This window comes from Pteronotus mesoamericanus, unplaced genomic scaffold (assembly GCF_021234165.1).
Source record: "Pteronotus mesoamericanus isolate MK-2021 breed Mesoamerican mustached bat unplaced genomic scaffold, CSHL_Meso_final contig_164, whole genome shotgun sequence".
Taxonomy (NCBI): domain Eukaryota; kingdom Metazoa; phylum Chordata; class Mammalia; order Chiroptera; family Mormoopidae; genus Pteronotus; species Pteronotus mesoamericanus.
This window is the reverse complement of record NW_026555065.1, coordinates 3,694,919-3,719,485: the sequence shown is the minus strand read 5'-3', so window position 1 is coordinate 3,719,485 and position 24,567 is coordinate 3,694,919. Positions and strand designations below refer to the sequence as shown.

Here is a 24,567-nt window from a genome sequence, read left to right as displayed (position 1 = left end):
AGATGAATTCATTCAATATTTTCCCCAAATCACAAGATTCTAAATACATAACTTTTATTGTTTCTTTTAAAAGTTTTTTACCAGCCCACTCAAACAAGTTTAATAAAATTCAAAAAAACATTTTTTTTTTAACAAACCAAAGAAAACATAGATATATTTCTAAAAGCAAATATTTTTAAATGTCACTTTCTCCAGGAAGCTTCTTCTTCAATAAATACAATTGAGATTCTGTATATAACATATACAGAAAGGATATGAGTGATAGGAGATGGAAGAACAAATATTCATGAAGCTTCACATGTATCTGTTAATCTGTGCAAAAGGTTGGGACTAGTTCTGCCTGTCCTAGCAGCTGGGAGTCAGGCCTTTCAAAAGTGAAGAAACTGATTAATACCTCACTCCCTGACTTTATTCAATGGAAGTATCAGAATCACCTGAGGGGTTGTTAAACCACTTGCTGAGTCCCACTACCTGAGGCTCTGGTTTAGGAGGTCTGGGGTCAGGCACCAATAATTTGCATTTCTAAAAAAAGTTCCCAGGTGATGCTGACAGCCTGATGCTGACAGCCTGCTGCTGGTCCAGGGACCACACTTTGAGAATCACCGCTCAAAAATTAAGGGGCACACAGGCTTAAAAGTCTCAAATCTTTACTCAATTATAGCCATTAGGAATCTTTGCGCAGGGGCAAGGACACTGGCAAAAGTAGAGGAAAAAAGATAACTTAAAAAAATAAAGTAAAAATAGAGGAAAAATGCAGAAAAGTAAGAGAGGCACAAGCACATCACATAAAAAAGCATGACATAAACAAAGAAGAAAGTTGATGCACATAATGGTAAGTAGTAGAAAGACATTTAGTTGCCTAAATAAGGTTCAGGTCAATGTAAATACAATTTGGGGGGTTCCTTAGGTATTACCCAACCATTATATTGCATGAAGTTTACATTAGTGTGATTTTTTTGTTATCAGAACTTAGAATTCCACAAAAAAGATTTTTCTCATTTGACAGTTAACATCCAAGGTCCCTAAACGGGGAAAAATGGATATATAACCAGAAAGCCGTAAGAGGCTCTCAGTGAAAATTAGACTTTAAAGGTTGCCTATGATATTCTATAGCTTTTACCAACAAAAACAAACCTGAGACCTGGATCTTCATTCTCTTTCCTTAGTAACCTTGTGGCCTGTGAGTGATTTCTCTGAGTAGCCAGTATACACAATCCTTCAATAAATCTCCAAATCAATTTGAGGAAATCACAGGCCTTCACTAAATCCTGGTATTATACATCAACTTAACTGTGTTACTTTGTATGTGTAGCACACATATAAAGGATGGAGTTCTTAGAGATCTCATGAAACTGACACCTAACTGAAAGTCAAAACAAATATAAAGTACTATGAAAGGCAAAAGAAAAAAATTACAATTCATTAAATAACCACAGAAAGCTATATGCTAAGAAGGTGGGTGGATTTCCCTCCTTTTCCCTATCAATCTGTGCTCTCTGTTAAACATCACTCTTTGCAAATGGTGGATGAAACTTAAAATTTGTGAGATAAGATAAACAGGTGAATGAAAGATAATCACTAACTCAAAAGTGGTAATGTAATTGCTAATGTAGAAATGACACGAGTAGTTTATAAAAGATTTAAAAGTAATTTTTAAACATCTTAATTTACAATTTCAGCTAGACTTGAGAAGTATGTAGCCCTTCCCTTATTAAGTAACAACACTATATTTGAAAATAGTGATCTATAATAACCAGTACACATCTAATACCAGGGCTATAAAATGGGTGAGATTTATAATTTAAGATTCTTCTTTTCCAACAACTTAAGTTCTTTGAAGCCTGAACTTAATTTTTCAAAACACTGGAGTGATGTGAAGTTGTTAGTACTGATTTTCAGTAGCAGAGTTTGACCAACCGTCAGCAGAATAAAGGAACATACATTAGATCCATGCCGGCCAAGAACTTCCCATTCACCACTGGTAATTGCTATTTCCTCTTTGATAGGACACTTGAAATCACCTAAAGATAAATACAGTTATAATTCAGCACTTTATATTAGACTATAAGCAAGTGAAACAATAAAGAATAGTATACTCCAAACTTTTTGTCCAAAAATGTACATTGAAAATTTCAATTTATGTTTGGGGTAATGAAAATGTTTTGAAACTAGCCCTGGACAGGTGGCTCAGTTGGCTAGCATGTCATCCTGATACTCCAAAGTTGTGGGTTCGACCCCTGGGTCAGGGCACATACAGGAGTCAACTGGTGAATGCATGGATGGGTGGAACAACTAACTGATGTTGACCTCTTTCTCTCTCTCCACCCCTCTAAAACCAATAAATAAAAATTTTAAAAAAAGAAAAATGTTTTGGAAACAGTTACAGGTGGTGGTTGCGCAATACTGTGAATATACTAAATGTCACTGTTCATTTTAAAATGGTTATAATGTTATGAGAATTTCACCTTAATTAAAAAAAGATCTACACTTAAAAAAATTCCAAATCATGAGTTTCACAATACTTTGAAATAATAATGGAATGATCCATGTAAATAAAGTGAAAACAGCAAAACAGATTCTCATGGCAAAGCCAGGAAAGAAGTCAAAAGCACCCGCATTTGTAGACCTTTGGTTAGACAAACAAAGTCTAATGGGTCAACAAGTCATTTTTTCTAGAAATGCTACAAACTACTTTAAAAGCCACAGGAGGAAAATTTTAATGAAATTGTTTGTCACTTGCCAAAAACAAACTGGGTATTACCATATTAAATGCCAACATGTCCCACTTGTCTTTACAAAATTCTGTCCTGGCAGATGAGGCTCTCTCAGTGACTTAAGGAGGTTAAGAAATGGAAATTATTTCTCACTGCCTAGCTGCTGCCAACTAGGGCCGAGGAAGTGACAGCTGTGGGAGGGCGGAGATGATGAGCTGGTACAGGGTCTTAACTAGCACCACTCAAGTTGGGCACAAAAATTCAACCTAGTACTTTAAATCTGATGGCCAGAAAATAAATATTATTTTATATACACATATATAAAACAAGTACTAATTGTTTTCACATTATAGCCACTTAAGAAAAGAGAAAGGAGGAGGAAAATAAAGTGGACATTAAAGAAAAGGAGAAAGACTTGGAGCAAGCAAGACTAAGAAAAAAGGAGGGACTGGGAAAGTAGACAAATTGAAGGGCCCAGAAATAAATGCTGGGAGGGAACAGTGCCTAGGTATTCTGAGATGAATATTAACTGAGGTAACAGATTTTTTTTTTTAAATTATCATCTTTTTGTTATTGTTCTCTAAGTACTTTAGTTAATTAACTATTCACAGCTCTCTGATGAGTCTTCATCACTACACTATCTGGAATTTACACTATCTGGAATTCCATACATGGATTTCATTTCTGAAAAACAGATTTGGTAGTACCATTTCACACTAAGGGCCACATTAAACTAAGGCTCTCAGGGAAGAAATTCTCCATCTTAGATACATAAGACCTTGCCAGTTTGTAAAAGAAATTAGGCTAAGAAAAGGAACAGCGTCATAGGTAGTATTTACTATGCTAGCCCTAGGGTGTAGCTGTTTCCCAAATAAGAATATTTAAAAGGCCATGCTGAGTGCTGGCTGGTATGGCTCAATGGATTGAGTGCCGACCTGTAAACCAAAAGGTCACCGGTTCAATTCCTGGTCAGGGCACATGCCTGGGTTGCAGGGCCCAGGGTCCAGTTGGAGGTGTGCAAGAGGTGTGCTACCGATGTTTCTCTCCCTCCCCTCTCTCTAAAAATAAATAAATAAAACCTTAAAACAAGTTCCTTTGTCCTCTTAAAAAAAAAAAGGCCACATTTAAAAAACAAACAACCCACACTTCTCCAAAGATGATACTCAAATAGCCCATAAGCACATAAGAAGATGCACAATGTCCCTAGTCATTAGGGAAATGCAAATCAAAACCATAATGACATACTTTACACCCACTATGACAGCTCTTAAAAAAACAAAACACAACAAAAAAACCCTCCAGAAACTAACAAGTGTTGGCAAGATGTGAAAAACTGGAACACTTGTTCACTGCTAATAGGAATTGAAAATGGTGTAGGCACTACAGAAAAGAGTATGATGGTTTCTCAAAAAATTACAAATAGAATTACCATAAGATCCAGCAACTTCCCTTCTGGGTACATACCCAAAAGAATTTAAAGCAGGGTCTCAAACAGATATCTGTACACCAATATTCACAGCAGCATCATTCACAGTAGCCATAAGGAGGAGGCAACCCACGTGTCCATGGACAGATGAATGGATAAATAAAATGTGGTATATATGTACAATGGAATTTTATTCAGCCTTAAAAAGACTACTTTCTGACACATGCTACATGGATGAAGCTTGAGAACATTATGCTAAGTAAAATAAGCCAATCATAAAAGGATAAATACTATATGATTCCACTCAAATGAGGTATCTAGAATAGATGAAAATGCAGATACAGAAAGTAGTTGCCAGGGGCTGAGAGGAAGGAAAGAATGAGGAGTTATTTTTCACTAAATTGCGTCTTTATTGGGTAGTTTCAGTTTTGGAAGATGAAAAAAAGCTCTGGAGATAGATGGTGGTGGTGATTTCATAGAAATATTAATATACTTAATGCCATTAAACTGTACACTTAAAAATGGTTAAAATAATATATATTTTAAAAGATTTTATTTATTTATTTTTTAGAGACATGGGAAGTGAGGGAGGAAGAGAGGAAGAGAAACATCGAGGTACAAGAGAAACATCAACTGGTTGCCACTCACACACGCCCCCAGTAGGGGACCAAACCTGCAAACCAGGTATGTGCCCTGACCAGGAATTGAAGCAGCCGCCATCTTTCGCTTTGTGATATGATACCCCACCAACTGAGCCACACCAGTCAGGGAAAAAGAGTAAATTTTGTTATGTATATTTTACCACAATTTTTTCTTTCCTTTTCTTTTTTAAAAAGATTTTATTATCTATATTTAGAGAGAGGGGAAGGGAGGGAGAACCACAATTTCTTTTTAAATGGATATGTTGAGCCTGTTAAGTTACACGTAACAGTTAAGCATATAACATAACATCATAAAGTGCCCACTATTTTAAAACAAACTATTATTAAAGTAGAAAACTATATCTCAATTTTTTAAAAGCAAAGAAGGATTCAATGTACCATTTCATTATTCCTAGGCTTACACATCTACTCTGTATCACATTTCCCAGAATGAAAACCATCACTCTTTAAAGACGAGTGACAGTTAACTTCAGCTGACACAATATTTAATTTCACTTTGGGTAACATTAATAATACCAATCTGAAGGGCTCTAACTATACATAAAGTTCAGTGTAGATGACAACAGTATGAAAAAAATCTAGTATGTAAAAATATCTAATAACTATATATTTTAAAAGTAGCTTTTTAAATCTAAAAATGATATGGGCTCACTGTAAGTAAATTAAAAATTACAGTTAAGGCAAAAGTAGAAAGTAAAAATAAGTAATCCCACTACCCAGAGATTATCTACTATTAATTGTTTAGTATATATCTATCAAGAACTTTGTCCTATGGGACACAGTTAAGATGGTAGAAAGGATGCCAACTCAACTTCTGGAATGTAATTTTCCAATTAGGTTTTGCAAATATTAGAATGAACCTATTTTAAAAACAGAGCAAAATGCCTTTGTCCTATATGTTTTTACACATGCATGTATTTATATTTTAGTTTATATTGAGTTTAATGAGGCAGTATTGATGCTTATAAAGTATATAAAAGAGACCATATATTACCCTACCCCTCCCACCTTCTGCCCCTAACATTTTTCTTTTTAAATAATAAAAGGATTTCTTACTTGGGGCAGGCAGCCCACCACTGGATCGTTTATATTTGCTCTCCTTTAAAATGGATGTAATTTTATATAAATGACGAAAACCTGTTTTGCATTCAGAGGCAAAAATAAATTCAATTTCATCTTCATGACTTTGGGGAAAAACATGAAAGATGTCATGGATCTGTAAAATGAATAGCTTAGTTTACTATACACATTAATGATATACTACATAAACAATTCAATTAAGCCAGAGAGAGACTTGATAAACACATTCTGAAGTATAAATAACTGTTGGTGCTAGGGGCTATGATATATTTACAATTAGAGATTTTGCCTGGGACTTTCAAGATTTATCTTACTTTAGTTAAAGACTTCATCCATTGAGAAATAAATGTTTCCAAATGGAGAAGAAAATGCCAGAAACTTTTTCTTACTCGCCATTTCTGTAATCCTTTGAAACATGGCAGGAGGCTTATTTAAGGACATAAATATTATTATAGAAATGATGAGGGAAAAAATTTTTTTTACATTTTTTTTCCCCGAAGGGAATAGTCTAACAGTTGAAAGGAAAACAGATGTTTGTTTTAGGTGAATCTTATAAAGCCTATATTCAGCAAGGGAGTGAGCCGGCTTTATTTCTTTTGTATCTTAACCTTTTCCTACTAAATTGGAAAATACAAAATTCAACCCCAAAGTGGTATATTTTGATGTAGTTTGCCAACAAAAAGAGAAACTCTTTTTTAGACAGGACTCTTATGGTCCTCTAAGGGTACTGATGAGTCTGTGTTTTCAATATCTGACGTGTAGAGGAAAACGGGTAAACCTGCAGCCACAGAGATGTTATTTCAATGGCATCTGCTATCTACCTACACCCTTTCATTATTCTAAATAGAATCATCACTCCAATTTGAAATGTCAGAACTAAGCAAATAATATTCATAGTTACTTTGAACTTAAACATTCATTTTGATAGTCTGCTATAAACTTCATTTGCTTTAGCACCCCGAGAAAACATTTAACCAAGCACAGGAGAACAGGCATACATTTATCCAGATGTCTGTTGTTTCTTCATAGATAATCAGTGGTGTCACAGAGTCAGGCACTGACTCAATGAGTCTCTGTCTTTCCATGGCATCATCTTCTACTGGGATAAATAATTCAGGTGAGATCAACACTATCTGTAGGCGAGTTTGGGAGCGATCTAGCAGGATGGACCAAGCACTATTTAAACAAATAAAAGAAAAGCACCAAAAATAAAGCAAGCTCTCAGAAAATGAAAATTCCCCTACTCTTTCCCCTAGCACCCACCAGTTATTTCTATAATCATAATGAAAATATGGCTAATTAAAAGCATTAACTTATTCTATATTTATTTTTGAAAGTCAAGCTTGAATAGAGGTTTTAAAGTGCTTTTCTTTAAATTTCCAAAATCACAAATGGCCTTTGAAGTTTTCTCCCTTTAGTGTTAACAAATGCCAGCCTTGTCAAACTCCTGATGTCTACACTAGACACAAAACTATATGTAATCATCTTCACATAAGGCTCTACAAATATTTCTGCTTAAATTATACAATTAAAAAATACACGCTTACATCTGAGCATTAAAGTCATATTACTTTTAATCACAAATAACAGAAATCATGACTGATTAAGTAAAAGTCAATTAAAATGCAATGCATCTATGCTTAGAGGATTACAAATCCAAAAGTCCATTTAGTTTAAAAAAATTCTTTGTGTATAAATGACCACAATACAAATTTACATGTGAAGGCAGCTCCAACTGAAAGGCAAACCTGAGAGCACAGACATTTCTGAAGTTCTGGATCCTAATTATATGTAAAGAAGTGACAATTTAACATACGTACTATTTTCCCTCTGGAGTCCAGCCAGCTCTGGCAATATATTCAACACCTTCAAACAGAATCTCAAAAGGCTGAATTAGTTCCTTATCTATGACATCTATAATCTATTAAAAAAGAAAATAAAATCCAGTTATAAAAGACTCAGATGAATAATTAGCTTACTAGTCTACTTAAATCATTATCTTTATTAGCACGATACTTTTTCAGACTTAAGGCATTTAAAAAACACACAGGGTATGGCAAAACCAGCAGTTATGGGTTACCTATGCAGGCGCTCTTTATGCCTAAAAAAGTTCTAATCACAAGAATTACCAGTCTATGATGGTTTCTGGAGGGGAGTGGGAAAGGTTGGGGAGCGGGGTGAAAAAGGAGAAGGAATTAACAAGTACAGATTGGTATTGACAAAGTTGTCACAGGGATGTAAAGTACAGCATAGGGAATATAATCAATAACATTTTAATAACTATATATAGTGCCAGGTGGGTACTTGAAAAATCAGGGGAACCACTTTGTAAAGTATGATTGTCTAAGCACAATGCATATACCTGAAATTAATACAAAACACTGAATGAAAACTGTAATTGAAAAATAAAATTAGCCCTGGCCAGTGTGGTTCAGTTGGCTGGAGCAGTGTCCCGTAGACCAAAAGGTTGCAGGTTCGATTCCTGGTCAGAGCGTGAATGTACCCATGTTACAGGTTTCATCCCTGGTCTGGGCGTGAATGAGAAGGCAATCAATTGATGTTTCTCTCGCTCTCTATTTCTCTCTCTCACACACTCTCTCTCTCTCTCTCTAAAAGCAATGAAAAATGTCCTCTGGTGAATATTAAAAAAAAAATTAAATAAAAAAAAAATCAGCACAGTCTAAGTGTTTTTCCCTGAGTTTATACTAACAGAACCCTTGATAACAACTGGTAAAAAAAGGTCTAATCCCTTTAGACTCTAGTATCTATAAAATAATAGTTCTCAGTTTCCTATATAATAATAATTCTTAGTTCCATATATTTTATTTTAATTTTTTACTTTTTAACACTTTTATTAAGAGTGAACCAAGCCCTGACTGGTGTGGCTCAGTGAATTGAGTGCCGGCCTGTGAACCAAAGGATCACTGGTTGGATTCCCAGTCAGGGCACATGCCTCGGACGCAGGCCAGGTCCCCAGTGGAGGGCACGTGAGAGGCGACCACACGTTCATGTTTCTCTCCCTTTTTCCCTCCCTTCCCCTCTCTCTATAAATAAACAAAATCTTTAAAAAAAAAAAAAAAGAAGAGTGAACCAGTATCAATATTCCTAAACTGTGAACAGTGGAAAACTGAAGTATCAAAGGAAACACATTAAAGATCATAAATAATAGACAAAACCCCTTAAATTTTCTTACTGTCTTAATACATCAATGTATAATATTTAAGCATAACTTAATTTCTTATTAAGCTAACACTTTTGCATACACTACCTTCTCTTTATCTTTCTGTGCCTTTATTTTTTGTATGACTTTCAGCAATTATGCCTGGTTGGCTTTATCTTCCTGTGCAATCTCCTAAACTTTCTTAATCCCAGCCAATGTTTGGTCATGTTCTTTTAATCCTTGCTATCCTTGAGCTCTATGGTACAGTGCTTGGGTATTTGATGGGTCTATTTCAAGAGCCTCCAAAAAACTGTCAACTGCTCCCTGTGAATTAGAAATCTTCAGTTTACAAGTGCCAATATTCGGCAAGCAGCTTAAAGCTACAGGTTACAGCCTCAATCTATCTGCTTCTCAGTAACAGCCTTTGAACCTTCCACGTATCTTAAAACCTCTGAGTATTATTTAATGGCCATCTCCGAGTTCTGGAAAACAAGTACCAAAAAAAAGTACTTCCAACTGTTTTTAAGTCTTCTGTTACTAATAATATTTTATCTACATCTTTTAAATCTGTATCTGCATCTGTGGGGAAATCTGGACTGTCACCAGAACCATCTTTTGGAAAAATTCCCCAATCGTCCCCTTCCTTCAACACTCCACATTCTGCAATAACACACAATTTGGCAGGTATTTCACCTTTCACGTTTACATTTCCAGAATCCTTGCCAAAACACCATTCCTTTATTACTTGGTCAAATATCACATTTTCCCCATCCAAATGAGTAGTTGGAACTGTGGTGATAAAGAACTGAGAACCATTTGTACTGCAGTCTGCATTCGCCATGCCCAGTAAACCCTCCTCGTCATGGTTTTAATAGAAATTTCCATCTTCAAACTTTTCACCATAAATATTTTGTCCACTTGTCCCATTATGATTTGAGAAGTCTCCACCCTGAATCATAAATTTCTTAATAATTCTATGGAATGTGTGTCCTTTGAAATGGAGAGGGTTCCCAGTGGTGGGTCCAATGTCTTTTTCTCCTGTATAAGTGCACGAAAATTTTCTGCAGTTTTGGGTACAATATTTGCAAACAATTCTAAGACAACTGGACTAACTCGCTCGCCCCAGATGTCTTTGTCAAAGAAAACTCAGGGGTTACTGGGGTTGGAGGGCTTAGCTTGAGTGGACCAGGTGATATTTTGACTTGCAAATGTGTTTGGAGGTGGATGTAGGCCCCTGACAGCTGAAACCCAAACCTAGTTTCCTATATTGTAGCCTAAAATATTATTTTTATAACATATTAGTGAAACAGTCCTGGGTTAGCAAGCTTTTTTCCTTTAAAAGTCTAGCCAATGCAATTTTAAAGAGTTGTGTTTTTTTTAATGGGCAAAGATCTGATTAGACAGTTCTTCAAAGAAGATATACTAATGGCCAATAAGCAGATGAAAAGATACACAGTATCATTTAGCCATCAGGAAAATGTAAATGAAAACCACAATAAGCTCTGGCTGGGTTGCTCAGTGGATCGAGCACTGGCCTGCGAACCTAAAGGTCCCCAGTTGATTCACAATCAGGGCACATGCCTGGGTTACAGGCCAGGTCCTTGTTGGGGGCCTGCAAGAGGCAACTGATGGATGTTGAGAGAAACATCAGTGTTTCTCTCCCTTTCCTTCTCCCTCCCTTCCCCTCCTATCTCTTTCAAAAACAAACAAACAAACAAACCCACAATGAGATACAACTTCAAACCCACTAGAATGGCTATAATAAATAAGATGAACAATAACAAGTGTTAATGAGGATGTGGAAAAATTGGAAAACTTATACACTACTGGCGGGAATATAAAATAGTGCAGCCACATTGAAAAACAGTTTGGTCGTTCCTCAAAAGGTAAAACAGAGTTATATGACCCAACAATTCTACTCCAAGGTATCTAGCCCAGAGAAGTAAAACTGTATGCCCACATAAAAATTTATACACACACATCCATGATAGCATTATTCATAATAACCAAAAGGTGGAAACAACCCAAATACCCATACTGATGAGAAGGTAAATAAAATGTACTATATCCATACAATGCATTATTAGGTGATAAAAAGTAATAAAGTACTAATACATGATGCAACATGGACAGAGCTTCAAAATGTGATGCTGCCCTGGCAGGGTAGCTCAGTTGGTTAGAGTGTCATCCCAATATGCCAAGCTTACGGGTTCAATCCCTTGTCAGGGCACATACAAGAATCAACCAATAAATGCATAAATAAGTGGAACGACAAATCGATGTTTCCTTCTCTCTCTAAAAATCAATAAATAAAAAATGAAAATGAAAAAACATGATGCTAAGTGAAATAAACCACATTAGATACTATATGATTCCATTTATAGGAAATGTCCAGAACTGGCAAATCTACAGACAGAAAATAGATTAGTGGTTGCGAAGAGCTGGGGCATGAGGAGATTGAGGGGTAACAGTTAAGGGATGTGGGGTTTCTTTTTTGGGATGATGAATACATTCTAAAATTGACTCTAGTGATGGTTGCACAACTCTGTGAATATACTAAAAGCCATTATAAACTTTAAATGAGTAAATTGTATGTGAATCAGATCTCAATAAAACTGTTTAAATAAGTCTTAATTAAGTCTATAATTAATCTTGTGTGCATTCAGCTTATAAGCATTTGACTGTCCAAATGGAAAGCAGAACTACAAATGTGGAATATATAATATACTATAAACATATATCTAACACAAAAGGTAATTCATCAGTCAGTAACAAGCATTTTTAAAATATTGATGTGGAGGATTAACAAATGCAAAGAGGGGAAGCTACTGGAAAGTAGTAGCGTGTGTGCATATCCCCATATTCCTATTTTGGGAACCAGCAGAAAGTTTTCAAAGCAGAAAATAAGGTCAACCTGAAATCATGATCAACAAGCCCCCAAAATGGTAGTATACTTAAGATTTCTACTAGACTGACTAGTCAAATGACATACAAAAAAATCAACTCAACATTTTATACTTACTCTTCCTTCAGGATCAATAATTATTTCTGACATCTTAAAAGTGACTTTTGGATTTGCCGTGCCTTTAGAAAGAGACATAAATGAATAGTAATGCATATCCAAAATTATTGAAATTTTGCCAGATCAATCATCTTTATACTTCTTTACACTAATTAAGTCAGACTACTATAGAGTCAGAGTTTTATCACTTAAGAATTTCAGAACTCCATCACAAAATCTTAGTTTTTAGATTAAAAAAAAGAGGCTGCCTAGCTGGGTAGCTCAGTTGGTTAGAGTGTCAACCCAATATGCCAGGATTGCAGATGTGATCCCCTGTCAGGGCACATACAAGAATCAACTAGTGAATGCATAAATAAGTGGGACAACAAATTGATGCTTTTCTTTCTCCCTCTCCCTTCCTCTCTCTAAAAAAAAAAGAAAGAAAGAGAAAACTAAAAATAAGTAAATAATTTTAAAAGAGGCTGAAAAACATCAACAGTTAATATAAAATAAAGGGAAATTTTGTATTATTTTGAAACGCTATAAACAGCAAAACAGGAAAAAAAACCTACCAATTTATTAAAAACTTACTCCCTTTAAAAAATCTTAATTTCCTAGCAAAGACACATTTTTATTCACTCCTTGAAATGACCGATTTTGTGTACTTCTCCACCTTTGAAAATAAAAAAAAGCATCGGCCTAAAATTAAAATATCTACTCAGTGATACTTAACAACCCATCCTTATGAAGGGTGTAAATAACTAACGTTGACCATAACTTCGGATGACTACAGAGAGATTCTTGTTTGGAAAGTAGAAATGAGTGAATATAAAAATGCCAATGGAATACAGTACCTGTTTTAGGATAACGAAATGAATCTGCCCTTCTTGTTTCCAACATAGGAGATGTAACATGAATAATTTCCACCTCAGATTCATCATTTTCTTCATATAAAATTCTAAGAATTTTGTTGCCACTGGGAGCTTAAAAGGAATTTAAATATTAAAAATTTAGAATTATGCTAGACAGCAATCATAACTGATCATTCCTTCTAATATTATATTTCCCAAGGGAAAAACAATTTATATAAAAATATGCTACTTTTTATGTATGAAAATATCACTAGTTTGCAGTAGCAAGATGAGTTACTGCTAAACCATTCTTACTAGTTAATAACCATTAACTCCTTTGGAGGGGAAAAACTGAAGATAATTCTATACATATACATAATTAAAATAGGGAAACACAAGTTAAAAAACTTTGGTCCTTGCATACATTAACGTGCATTCCTTATTAAAAAATGAATTATTTAACTACATTTTTAATACTTCCTACAACAAACTACAGGCTATTTAAAAAGAGTCCAGTTTTTTGAATAGTTTCTCTAATTCATGTCAAAATCTTGCTCATAAAAGTACAATTATAGCAAAACATTTTACATCTTAAAATGTCCAAATCTAAGACAGGGCTTAAAAATAATTTTTCCATAGTCCCCTAGACAAGTGTTCAGATGCTAGCTATAATCCATTAGTGAGTGAGTCATGAAATCTATTAATTAGTCATAACCAGTTAAAAAATACAGTAAGAATGAGTTCTAGTCAAGATGGCAGCATTGTCAGACATGGCTTGCCTCTTCATACAACGACATCAAAATTACAACTAAAATATAGAACCATCACTCAGAACTGTTAAAAAATACAACAACAAAAAATATATACATGAGTATGTTACACATAAGGATAAGTATTGCTTCATAAAATATTTTCTAGTTTTAAAGCTACAGTATATTGTATAATATATTAGAATATAGAGCAAACTTTTCACTGGGTCATGGTCAGCCACTGCTTTAGACAGCTGTTTCTCAAGCAGTTGTAAATTCACCAAGAAAAAAGAGGAATTTGTGTCTTTTTCTGACCCATTCATACACTAACTGGGCCACTTGTTCATAAAGATTTGCTAGTCAATCCTACAACAAATTAAGGTATGGTATTTTTGTATTTTGCCATATTACCAAGACTAGCTTCTAGATGAAAAATTGGCAAGGGGAGTTAAAGGGCCTAAACCAATGAACCACAATGCCATTGTTTTTATTAGACTTCATTATGGTGAGATACAGCCTTTATATTCTAAAAAACACTAGTAGAATTCAATCTTCATCACTTAGGAATCTATGAATCAGGATTTAGAATCTGTTCACTTAAGGAATTGGTAATTGAATCTCAAATACTTTAAGTGAACTAAAACATACTATTTTGAACCCTCTTACTTGTTTCAGCTTCTGGACACCACCAATAGCCAGAATATCTATCAAATTCTTCTTGAAGAACAAAGGTAGCAACTCCAGCTGATCTGGGATCCTCTTCCATGTTGGCTAGTTCTAGACAAACATAAAAGGCAAAATTACCACACGAAGTTTTCTGCCTTTTCATGGGTACAAAGCAGGACGATTCAGTTTATTTTCAAAGGCTGTTGTAGTATAGTGGTGAGCTCTGGAGCCAAATGGACTGAATTCAAATCTGGGCTCCAACATTTACTGATTGACCTTGGGCAAATCACCTAATCTCATTCCACTGAAGTGTCCCATTTGTAAATGGGAATAAGAACCTACCTTTTAAGGTTGTTACGAGGATTAAATGAATTAATTCACATAAAACATTGAGAACAAAGTCTGAACCATTGTATATGCTTCATAAATAATGTTATTTTCCCAATTAGCTAGAATCATGGAAAAACCATGTAAAGGGCCGTGTTGCTTGTAACTCTCCTATATGATCTTTAGACCTAGAATGGGTCTTACAGATCATATAATTCATGATTCCTCCTCCCTCTCCTTTAACTAGAGCAGCTTGGCTCTGATCTGTTTTATACTTACACTTTCCAACAAATAGTTCAAAGGGAACTTGTGCTTTAAAAACAAAAACAATAAAACCACAAAGCTGGACTTCTGGCCAAGACAGAGGCATGGGTTAGATACACTACCTCCTTGCACAACCAAAAGAAGGACAACAACAAATTTAAAAACAAAAAACAACCAGAACTGCTAGAAAACTGAACTGTGTGGAAGTCCAACAACCAAGGAGTTAAAGAAGAAACATTTATCCAGACCAGTAGGAGGTGCGGAGGTGGGCAGCTGGGGCAGAGGATGCGGCAAGGTGATGGCTGGAGGACTGGGCAGGCGAGAAGGCAGCTGGCAGTCTCACATTTGCATGTGGATAAACCAAGGGGAACAACAGGGGACCAAGACAGAGCAACCCAGGGTCCAGCATGGGAAAAGAAAGCCTCAAAACCTCTCACTGTAAAAACCTGTGGAGGGTTGCAGGGGTGGGAGAAACTCCCAACTTCACAGGAGTGTTCACTGGAGAGACCCACAGGGTCCTAGAACATACACAAACCCACCGACCTGGGAATCAGCACCAGAAGGACCCAATTTGCTTGTGGGTAGCAAGGGAAGTGACTGAAGGCGGAGAGAGAGAACCAAGCAAATGGCATTGTTCCCTCTCTAACCCCTCCCCCACATAAAGCGCCAAAATGCAGCAACATGGGTTGCCGGGTCCTGGTGAATACCTAAGGCGCTGCCCCTTACAACGTAACAGGTGCACTGAGACAAAGAAATATGGCCCAAAGGAAAGAACAGATCAAAACTCCAAAAACAGAACTAAGTGATGAAGAGATAGCCAACCTATCAGAGTTCAAACTCTGGTAATCAGGATGCTCACAGAAATGGTTGAGTATGGTCACAAAATAAAGGAAAAAGTGAAGGCTATGCAAAGTGAAATAAAGAAAAATATACAGGAACTAACAGTGAAGAGAAGGAAATCAGGACTCAAATCAACAATTTGGAGAAGGAAAAAATAAACATTTACCAGAATAGAATGAAGAAAAAAGAAGTCAAAAAATGAGGAGAGACTTAGGAACCTCCAGGACAACTTTAAGCTTTCCAACATCCAAATCATAGGGGTGCCAGAACGAATAAGAAATTGAAAGCTTATTTGAAAAAATAATTAAGGAGAACACCCCCAATCTGGCCAAGGAAATAGACTTTCAGAAGTCCAGGAGGCTCAGAGTCCCAAAGACGATGGAACCAAGGAAGCACACACCAAGGTACATCATAATTACATTACCCAAGATTGAAGATAAGGAGAGAGTCTTAAAAGCCGCAAGAGAAAAGGAAACACCTACAAAAAGAGTTTCCACAAGACTATCAGCTGATTTCTGAAAAGAAACTTCACAGGCAAGAGGGGGCTGGAAAGAAGTATTTCATCCAAGTCATGAAAGGCAAGGACCTACGTCTACGATTACTCTATCCAGCAAACCTATCATTTAGAATGGAAGGGCAGATCAAATGTTCCCCCAGATAAAGCAAAGTTAAAGGAGTTCATCATCATCAAGTCCTTATTATATGAAATGTTAAAGGGACTTATCTAAGAAAAAAGAAGATCAAAACTATGAACAGTAAAAGGACAACAAACATAACTATCAACAACTGAACCTAAAAAACAAAAACAAATTAAGCAAACAACTAGAACAGGAGCAGAATCACAGAAATGGAGATCACAGGGATGGTTATCAGTGAGGAAAAGGAGGGAGAGAATTGGGGAAAATGTACAGGGAATAAGAAGCATAAATATAGGTACAAAATAGACAAGAGGAGGTTAAGAATAGTATAGGAAATAGAGAAGCCAAAGAACTTATTTGTATGACCCATGGACATGAACTAAGGGGGAGAGAAATACTGATAGGAAGGGGGACAAGGCAGAGAGGAATAAAGGAGAGGAAAAAGATGGGAGAACTGTAATAGCATAATCAATCAATATACTTTAAAAAAACCCCACAAAGCCATAATGTAATTACATAAGGATTCATGACATGGGGAAATGTTTACAATATTTTTGAATTTTTCAAAAAGCATATTACAAAATGGTATGTACACTGTGATTTCACTTATAAAAATGTTACACCAATATATATGTTAAAAATGTACTGGGATTTAAACTAAAATGTGATTTTCTCCAAATAATGAGACTATGGATAGGCTTTTTTAAAAAACTGGTTTATGATTTATAAAATCTTTAGTGTACGTTTTATTTTTTGAAAAATTCATATGCTTGTATAACCATACCCTGTCAAGACACACACTTTCAACACTTGAGAATGCTTTCTCATGCCCCTTCCTAGTCAATGGACTTTTTGCCCAGAAGCAACTGTTGATGTGATTTCTATCACTCTAGATTAGTTTTGCATATTCTAGGATAGCATATAAATGAAATTACACAGTATCTATTTTGTGTGTGTCTACTTTTTGAGACTCATCAATGTTGTTGTATCAACATCATGTTATATCAATGTATCAGCAATTCCTTCCTGTTTATTGCTGAGTGGCATTTCACTGTATACCACAGTTCTTTTATCCATTTATGTTAATAAACATCTGGGCTGCTTCCAACTGTTGGCTATTATGTAAGTAGATGGTATGATCATTCTTCTATAAGTATCACTGCAGTTCTTTCAGGAAGATGCTGTAGCAGCTGCAGCAGAGCTCTATTCTGCCCACTCCTGCAGCCATGACTTTTAAAGAGACTGGGAAAACACCAGTGGAACCAGAGGTGGCGGGTCACCAACTAGAATTACTCTAACCAACTGCAACATAGTATCTTTGGAGCATATGTGTGCTGACTTGATCAGAGGTACAAAGGAAAAGAACTGGGAAGTGAAAAGACCAGTTTGGATGCCTACCAAGACTCTGAGAATCACTATAAGAAAAACTCCCTGTGGGGAAGGTGTTAGACTTGGGATTGTTTTCAGATGCGGATCCACTTGGACAATCCTTCTGTTAAGCAGATTACTTCCATCAGTATTGGGCCAGGACTCGAGGTTGAAGTAACTAACCACTGCAGGTGCTTAAATCACCCTTTTAAATAAATTGACCATCAGTTGCTAAGAAAAAAAAAATCTTTGAGGATGTGTGTTTTTATTTCTCTTAAATAATGACTTAGGAGTAGAATGGCTGGGTATTATGAGTGTTAGGTTTAACTTTCAAGAAACTGCCACAGTTTTCCAAAGTATTTGTATTATGTCATATTCTTAGTAGAAACGTATGATGAAAGAGCCTTTCCAATCTTTGATGTTCTTTTTCTTTTTGCTTTAGCCAGTTTAATGGGAATGTAGAGTAATATCTCATAGTGATTTTAATTTTACGCATTATTTCTATCTGTATTTTCCATATATTGTCTGAAATAAATACGTAGTATAAACCAAAGATCCCTTATCCAAAATTTTTGAGTTCAGAAGTCTTTGGAGCACTGGCTGGTGTTGCTCAGTGGGTTGGGCATCATGCCACAAGGTGAAAGGTTGCCAGTTTGATTTCTGGTAGGGGCACATGCCCAGGTTGTGGGCCAAGTCCACGGTTAGGGGCATGCAAGGGGAAACTGACTGATGTTTCTCTCCCACATTGATGTTTCTTTCCCCGCCTCTCCCTTCTTTCCCCTCTCTAGAAATAAATAACGTCTTAAAAAAAAAAGAACTGTTTGGAACTCAGAGTTTTGGGGATTTTTCATGTATTCTGTATCTACCATATAATTATGTAACATCTCCAGGGGGGTAATCAAATACCCTGTTATCTAATACACCAATATTCCTGCAGCAAATATGTGAATATGCACACTAAGTAGGATTAAGATTATAAATATCCTCAGGTTAGTTCAGGTCAGGTTTTACCACCAAATGAATTTTAGCACCAAGCTAATGAAAACTAATTTGAGTTTTTAAAGTTTTCTAAATCTTGGAATTAATGATATAGCCAAAACCAGTGATCAGTTTCCTTGGATCTTTCAACTACCCCAAAGTTATAACCTCAAAATTGTTTCATATTGTTCTTTAAATATGAAAATAAGTACCACTCATTTGTAGCTCCCTATTACTTATTACAGACCTTAATTATTAAGTTATTTATTAAATGAATAAATGTTTATCATCTTCTCTCAATAAGAAACATCACTTGATTGCAAAAGGTAGTATTAATATTACCTTTAAGTTCCTCTAACATTCTATGCAGAGAATAAACACAAACACACACGCACATGCTGACTGACTAAACTCATCTAAAAGCATCCTTTCACTTGAAAAGCTATTGTGAATCAGAGGAATAAGAATGATGATGTTCACTCTCTACTTACCTTTCTATCTAAACACAGACATAGCACTTACTATGTTTCAGACAATGTCCTAAACACTTCACAAATATTAACTCATTAAAAGCTCATGAAAACCCTATGGGGACATGTTATTAATCTTTTTTTTTTAACAGATATAGAAACAAAGATATAGGTTACATAACTTAAAGCCATGGTGGTAAAAAATGGTAGATCTGGGACTCAAATCTAGATGGTCTGGTTCTAGACTGTATTTTTAACAACTATACTAATCCTGAAAATAATAAATATACCACATACCTACACGTACACAAAAGAAAAAAATAAAATCACTATTACAAAATTTTACAGGGTTTCAGTGCTGTCTACTTTGAATTCTGCCGATCTTCACAATAATGCTGGGTGGAAAACAATTCTACAGGCTGAAAAAAAAAAAAGACTAAAGCATGCTTTAGTATAGATTCTTGAGGGCCAGAACTACATCTTACTCAGTTCTGTATCCTTCGTTCCTGCCACATTGCGTGGCATACAGGAACTTAATGTATTTTTGTTGATTGACTGAATAGTTTGAACAGATTTCTTGACTTTTAATTAATCTGTCATCAGAACTTTGCAGTCCCAGCCTCAAGTACAATAACTAGGACATAATGAATATTCAAAATTTGTTGGAGACATAAAAAAATTGCTAGGATTTCCAATCTAGATTTACTACCAGCCTAATTTTCCTACTGCCATTAGTATATGTTCCAATTCCAACTCCAAGTGGAGAACCATTAAACACCAAAAATGTACTTTTTACTTAAAATTTTCCCTACTCCACCCCCTTCTCTCTATCCTATGTTCTAGTTTTAGGCCATAAAACCTGAATAATTGCAATGGTCAAGCTTGTGTGTCCCTGTCTCTAGTCTTGAGCTTCTCAAAACTTTCGCAAAGTATTTTGAACAATTTATTTACACTATGACTCTGACCATACCTCTCAACTGCTAGAACTTTTCAATGGACCCCCCATATAATAATAAAGACCACATTCATTTATATGAGATACAGTCTACCCTTGTCCTGGCTTTTCTTATCTGCCATTTTTACCTATTCCCACTTCTTGACTCATGCACTGTGCTTTAGGATCATCACATTGCTTCTAACTCCTCACACACACCATGGTACCTCCTGCATCAAGACATTCCTCATACAGTCCCCTCACCTGGAGTGTACTAGCTATTGTGCAGTCATTTAACACCAGTTAAGGTGTCATCTCTTCTGAGACGCCTTTCCTGATCACTACCCCTCTATGGTGCTCTTATAACACTCTATATTAGCTTATCATAATTCCATTTCATTGTCATTTGTTTATATGGTTTCCTCAAGGGCCAGATCTATGGTTTATTCAACTCATTAGCTCCTGTGACAATGTCTGGCACACAGGAACTTAATGTATTTTGGTTGACTGACAAATAGAACAGATTTTTTGACTCCTAACTCAGTGGTCTTTCTATCAATTCTTCAGGAAAAGGCTTTTTCTACAATACTTACTATTCTAAAGAAGAAAATATGTTTGCTGTCATTATTGTATTTTAAAAGAACTTATTAAGGAAGATGCCTAATAAATCAACTTTGTGAACATTAAGCAAAAGTTGGACAAATAAATTTTCAGAGTGATGATTCTTCATTATGGAGTTTATCTTTAAGCTGTTTCACATATTCAAAGAAAAAGCAATACATTATTTCCCATCTTTCATTTGCGTGAAAGCTTTAGAGGAAAACATCCATATCTTTTCTGTGCTGTGAGTAGTGCTTAGAATTATTACAGTCACCTCAATAAAAATTAAGTATTTCCACAATGCACACAGTTCTACAAAGTTCTGTATTTCCTATTATGACAAAATAACTAAGTAGGCTCTCCAAAAAGGGGAGATAAATTTCCAGGTAGTTCTTATAGTATTAGTTTATTTTCTGTTTAAAATTTTATGTTAAACAGCTCGGGGAAATTTTGGCACTCTCATCTGGCTAAAAGAAGAATCATGTCAGGGGCGCTACTACTGCTGTGCTGTCTGGAAACAAACATTAAAACAAGGTGGTATTACACAGGTAATACATACCACTTACTCTCTGCGCTGTTTTCTTTTTTAATTTCAGTGATTTGAATTTAAAGTATAAAGATTATCCACTTTGCTTCATTTTCAAAATGTAAGCAAAAGCAAATTACATTTTAAAAATACTTTTCAGAAAAGTGGATTTCAAGAACTATCATTACCATTGTGCACATAGGTGAGCCTTCTTTCTTCTCTGGTTACAATGTTGGATATCCAAATATCATTGCTATGTATAAAAGCAATCCAGTCTGGATCTGCTGGGCATAATTTTGGATCCATCCTAATGTTGGGGCAACTAGTCTCCACTAAATTTGGCCGTAAGGGTTGTTGCTAGAAAAGTAAACATTTTAAGGCAAGAAACAGGTTAATACATACATACTCATTTGACAGTACTCTTCCTGTAAAATAAACAATAATTCCAAGTAAAATGTCAACCATGATAATTGTACCCCAGAAAAAATATTTTCATATACCTTAACTTATAAGGAAGGACTCATTTTTTTTAAACTATAAATTAGAAAGCTGAATATAACAGGAGAGGATATAAAGATGATATAATAGCCCTTCATAAATTTTATCATCCAACCCTGTTTAATAGAATAGTTATTATCTATGCAATACTTTTATTAAACACTTATTTATTAAACATTTCAAATTAATTTTACCAATATAAAATAGTTGGCTCATAAAAATGTCATGAAAGCCAGGATTATCACAATTCTATCAAAAGAATAGTTCTAGTAGCACATAAAAAGTTGCCTGGAAAAAAACCAAACATTTAAATCATTTATTAAGATTAATTAAGCTTTTAAGGATACCAAAAATATATTGCCTTGTGATAGTATCCTCCCAAACCTCTCTCAGCACTTACTTGGAAAGTGGGCACTGATGCCCTCTACTACATTTTCTTAGGTAGCAAGTGTTTGTAGCATTTAAAAACTGTATATTAATGTCATTAGAAAAAGGAACTCTTAAAAAAATCGGGAATTAACACCCAAATTTCTTTTCTTTACTAATAAATGTAGTAGTCTTAGTTGATGGGTAAACAGAATATTTCGGTTTGATTTTCTGATTTGGGTGTAAATAACCTTTAGGACCCCCAAAACAGACTGATTTAATGAGTAATATTACCAACTTACAGTAAATCCCTGTGGCCCTCCATCTTTTACGTGATATATTCCACTACCAGCTTGAAAGAGAAATGTTCCACTTCCTTGGTGATAATCGTAAGAAGCAATTCCAACTGTCCCAATGCGTTTTCTTTCTCTTAATAGTTCTTCTTCTCGAGAATACATTCCATAATCTAGTGTTGCCTAATGCAAAAGAAAAATCACCTGTTTCAATCTTCTGAAAACTTGCTTTTTGCTTTTAGCACTGAAATTCTAGCATTTCCAATATTACTAAGTCTACATTTTGAGTGACCCCAAAATTTGCCAGCAACTTTAAGCAGATTAATTTGAGGAAGTCTGCTGAAAGATTTCTTGGTAAAGGGTCTCTAGATGATTGTTACATACATTTGAGAACAAGAATTACATCTCATCACCTTGGCTTGGCATTCAGGATCTTTTACATTACTGAAATGTTACTTGGTGGTTTCACATGCAGTTAGGAGGTCTGAGTCTAGGCTTTGACCCTCAATAGAAATCTGACTTTGAGCAAGGAGCTTAATTTCTTCAAGAAGGGCACAAACAAGAATCAAAAATAAATAGAACAAATCAATGTTTCTCTCTCTCAAAATTAAAAAAAAAAAAGAGAGAGATCTAGATAATGTACTTCTTGTTAAGAATGTATCACTCCGAAATTAAGCCAATACACTGAAAGCAAACATTGTTTTCAAAGATGGCAAATACAGAGGTGTAATTGCAAACCTGAAATAATGTTAGACAAGGTTAAAAAAGGAACAACCTTGGAATCCTGGTAAAAGTTCCCCTAGCTTCTTGTCTTCATTGTATCACTTCTTTTTAAATATCTTTCTTTAAATCCTCACCTGAGGATATGTTTATTGATTTTAAAGAGAAAGAAAGGGTGAGGGGGTAGAGAGAGGAGATGTGAGAGAGAAACATCAATCAGGTGCCTCTTGTATGCGCCCCAGCCAGGGATCAAACCTGCAAACTAACTATGTAGCCTGACCAATAATCAAACTACTGAACTTTCAGTTTACAGGCCAACACTCCAACCACTGAGCCACACAGGCCAGGGCTCTTACTGTACCTAATTTATATAAATTAAACTTTACCAGAGGTATACATAAGCTGTAGCATATGTATAGGAAAACATAGTATATATAAGGCTCAGTACTATCTGTGGTTTCAGGAATCCATTGGGGGTCTTGGAATGTATACCCTACAGATAAGGGTGGGAGGTGGAACTACTGTAAAACCACACAATGGAATATTAATCAGCCATAAAAATAAATGAAGTATTGCTATTTGCTACAAAGAGGATGAATCCAGGAAATACTGTGTTAAGTGAAACCAGTCATGAAGGCCCACATATTGTATAAGTAAATCTATAGTGACTCAAAGTAGATTAGTGTTGCCTAGGCCTGTGGGTAGAGAGGGTGGGGATATGGGGTGTGACTGCTAATGGGTTTCTTTTGGGGATGATAAAATGTTCTAAAATTAGATTGTGATAATTAATGTATAACTCTGTGAATACACTAAGAACCATTGAACTGTACACTTAAAGTGAATTTCATGGTATGTGAATTATATCTTAATAAAGCTGGTTAAAAAAACAGAAGAATGCAAAAGAATATTACATGTTAACATTAAGCAAAAGAAAGCTGGAGTGGCTATATTAATATTAAAGTAAAATTTCACAGTAAAGAATATTGCCACAAACAAAGAAGGTCATTTCCTAACAATAAAGGACTCAGTTTATCAGGAGGACACAAAAATCCCATCCACTTATGAAAGTTTCAAAAGAATAAAGCAAAAACTAATAGAACTACAAGGAAAAATGGTCAAATCTACAATTATGGTGGGAGAGTTCAATATTCTCTTTCAATAACTGATAGAACAAACAAAATCAGTAAGGACACTGAAGACTCAAACAATATAATACACCAATTTGATGTAATGATCATTTATACACCCAACAATAGAAGAACACATATTCTTTTCAAGTGAACACAGAACATTTACCAAGAAGAACCATATTCTGGACCATAAAACAAGACTCAGTAAGTTGCAAAAGATTCATATAATCAAAGTATGTCCTCCGATTCACATCTACTTCAAATATAAAAGCCCATTTGAATTTCTGCCTCTAAATGAATGCTAAA

General features: G+C 35.3%; 1 protein-coding gene and 1 pseudogene across 5 annotated transcripts in view; one reads left to right on the top strand and one right to left on the bottom strand.

The window, feature by feature from the left end:
• The window catches only part of DPP8 (dipeptidyl peptidase 8), a 52,881-nt gene that overhangs the window by 18,508 nt on the left and 9,806 nt on the right, over positions 1-24,567 (bottom strand). For all 5 annotated transcript variants that reach the window (XM_054565274.1, XM_054565272.1, XM_054565271.1 and 2 more), the window contains 9 exons: positions 22,421-22,594; positions 21,443-21,611; positions 14,310-14,420; positions 12,898-13,026; positions 12,065-12,126; positions 7,703-7,803; positions 6,881-7,058; positions 5,859-6,018; positions 1,942-2,021 (listed from right to left, as the gene is read on the bottom strand). In XM_054565274.1, the coding sequence (XP_054421249.1) occupies positions 1,942-2,021; positions 5,859-6,018; positions 6,881-7,058; positions 7,703-7,803; positions 12,065-12,126; positions 12,898-13,026; positions 14,310-14,420; positions 21,443-21,611; positions 22,421-22,594 (1,164 nt within the window). The remainder of the gene's footprint in view (positions 1-1,941; positions 2,022-5,858; positions 6,019-6,880; positions 7,059-7,702; positions 7,804-12,064; positions 12,127-12,897; positions 13,027-14,309; positions 14,421-21,442; positions 21,612-22,420; positions 22,595-24,567) is intronic.
• On the top strand, positions 17,605-17,962 carry LOC129064413 (40S ribosomal protein S20-like; annotated as a pseudogene).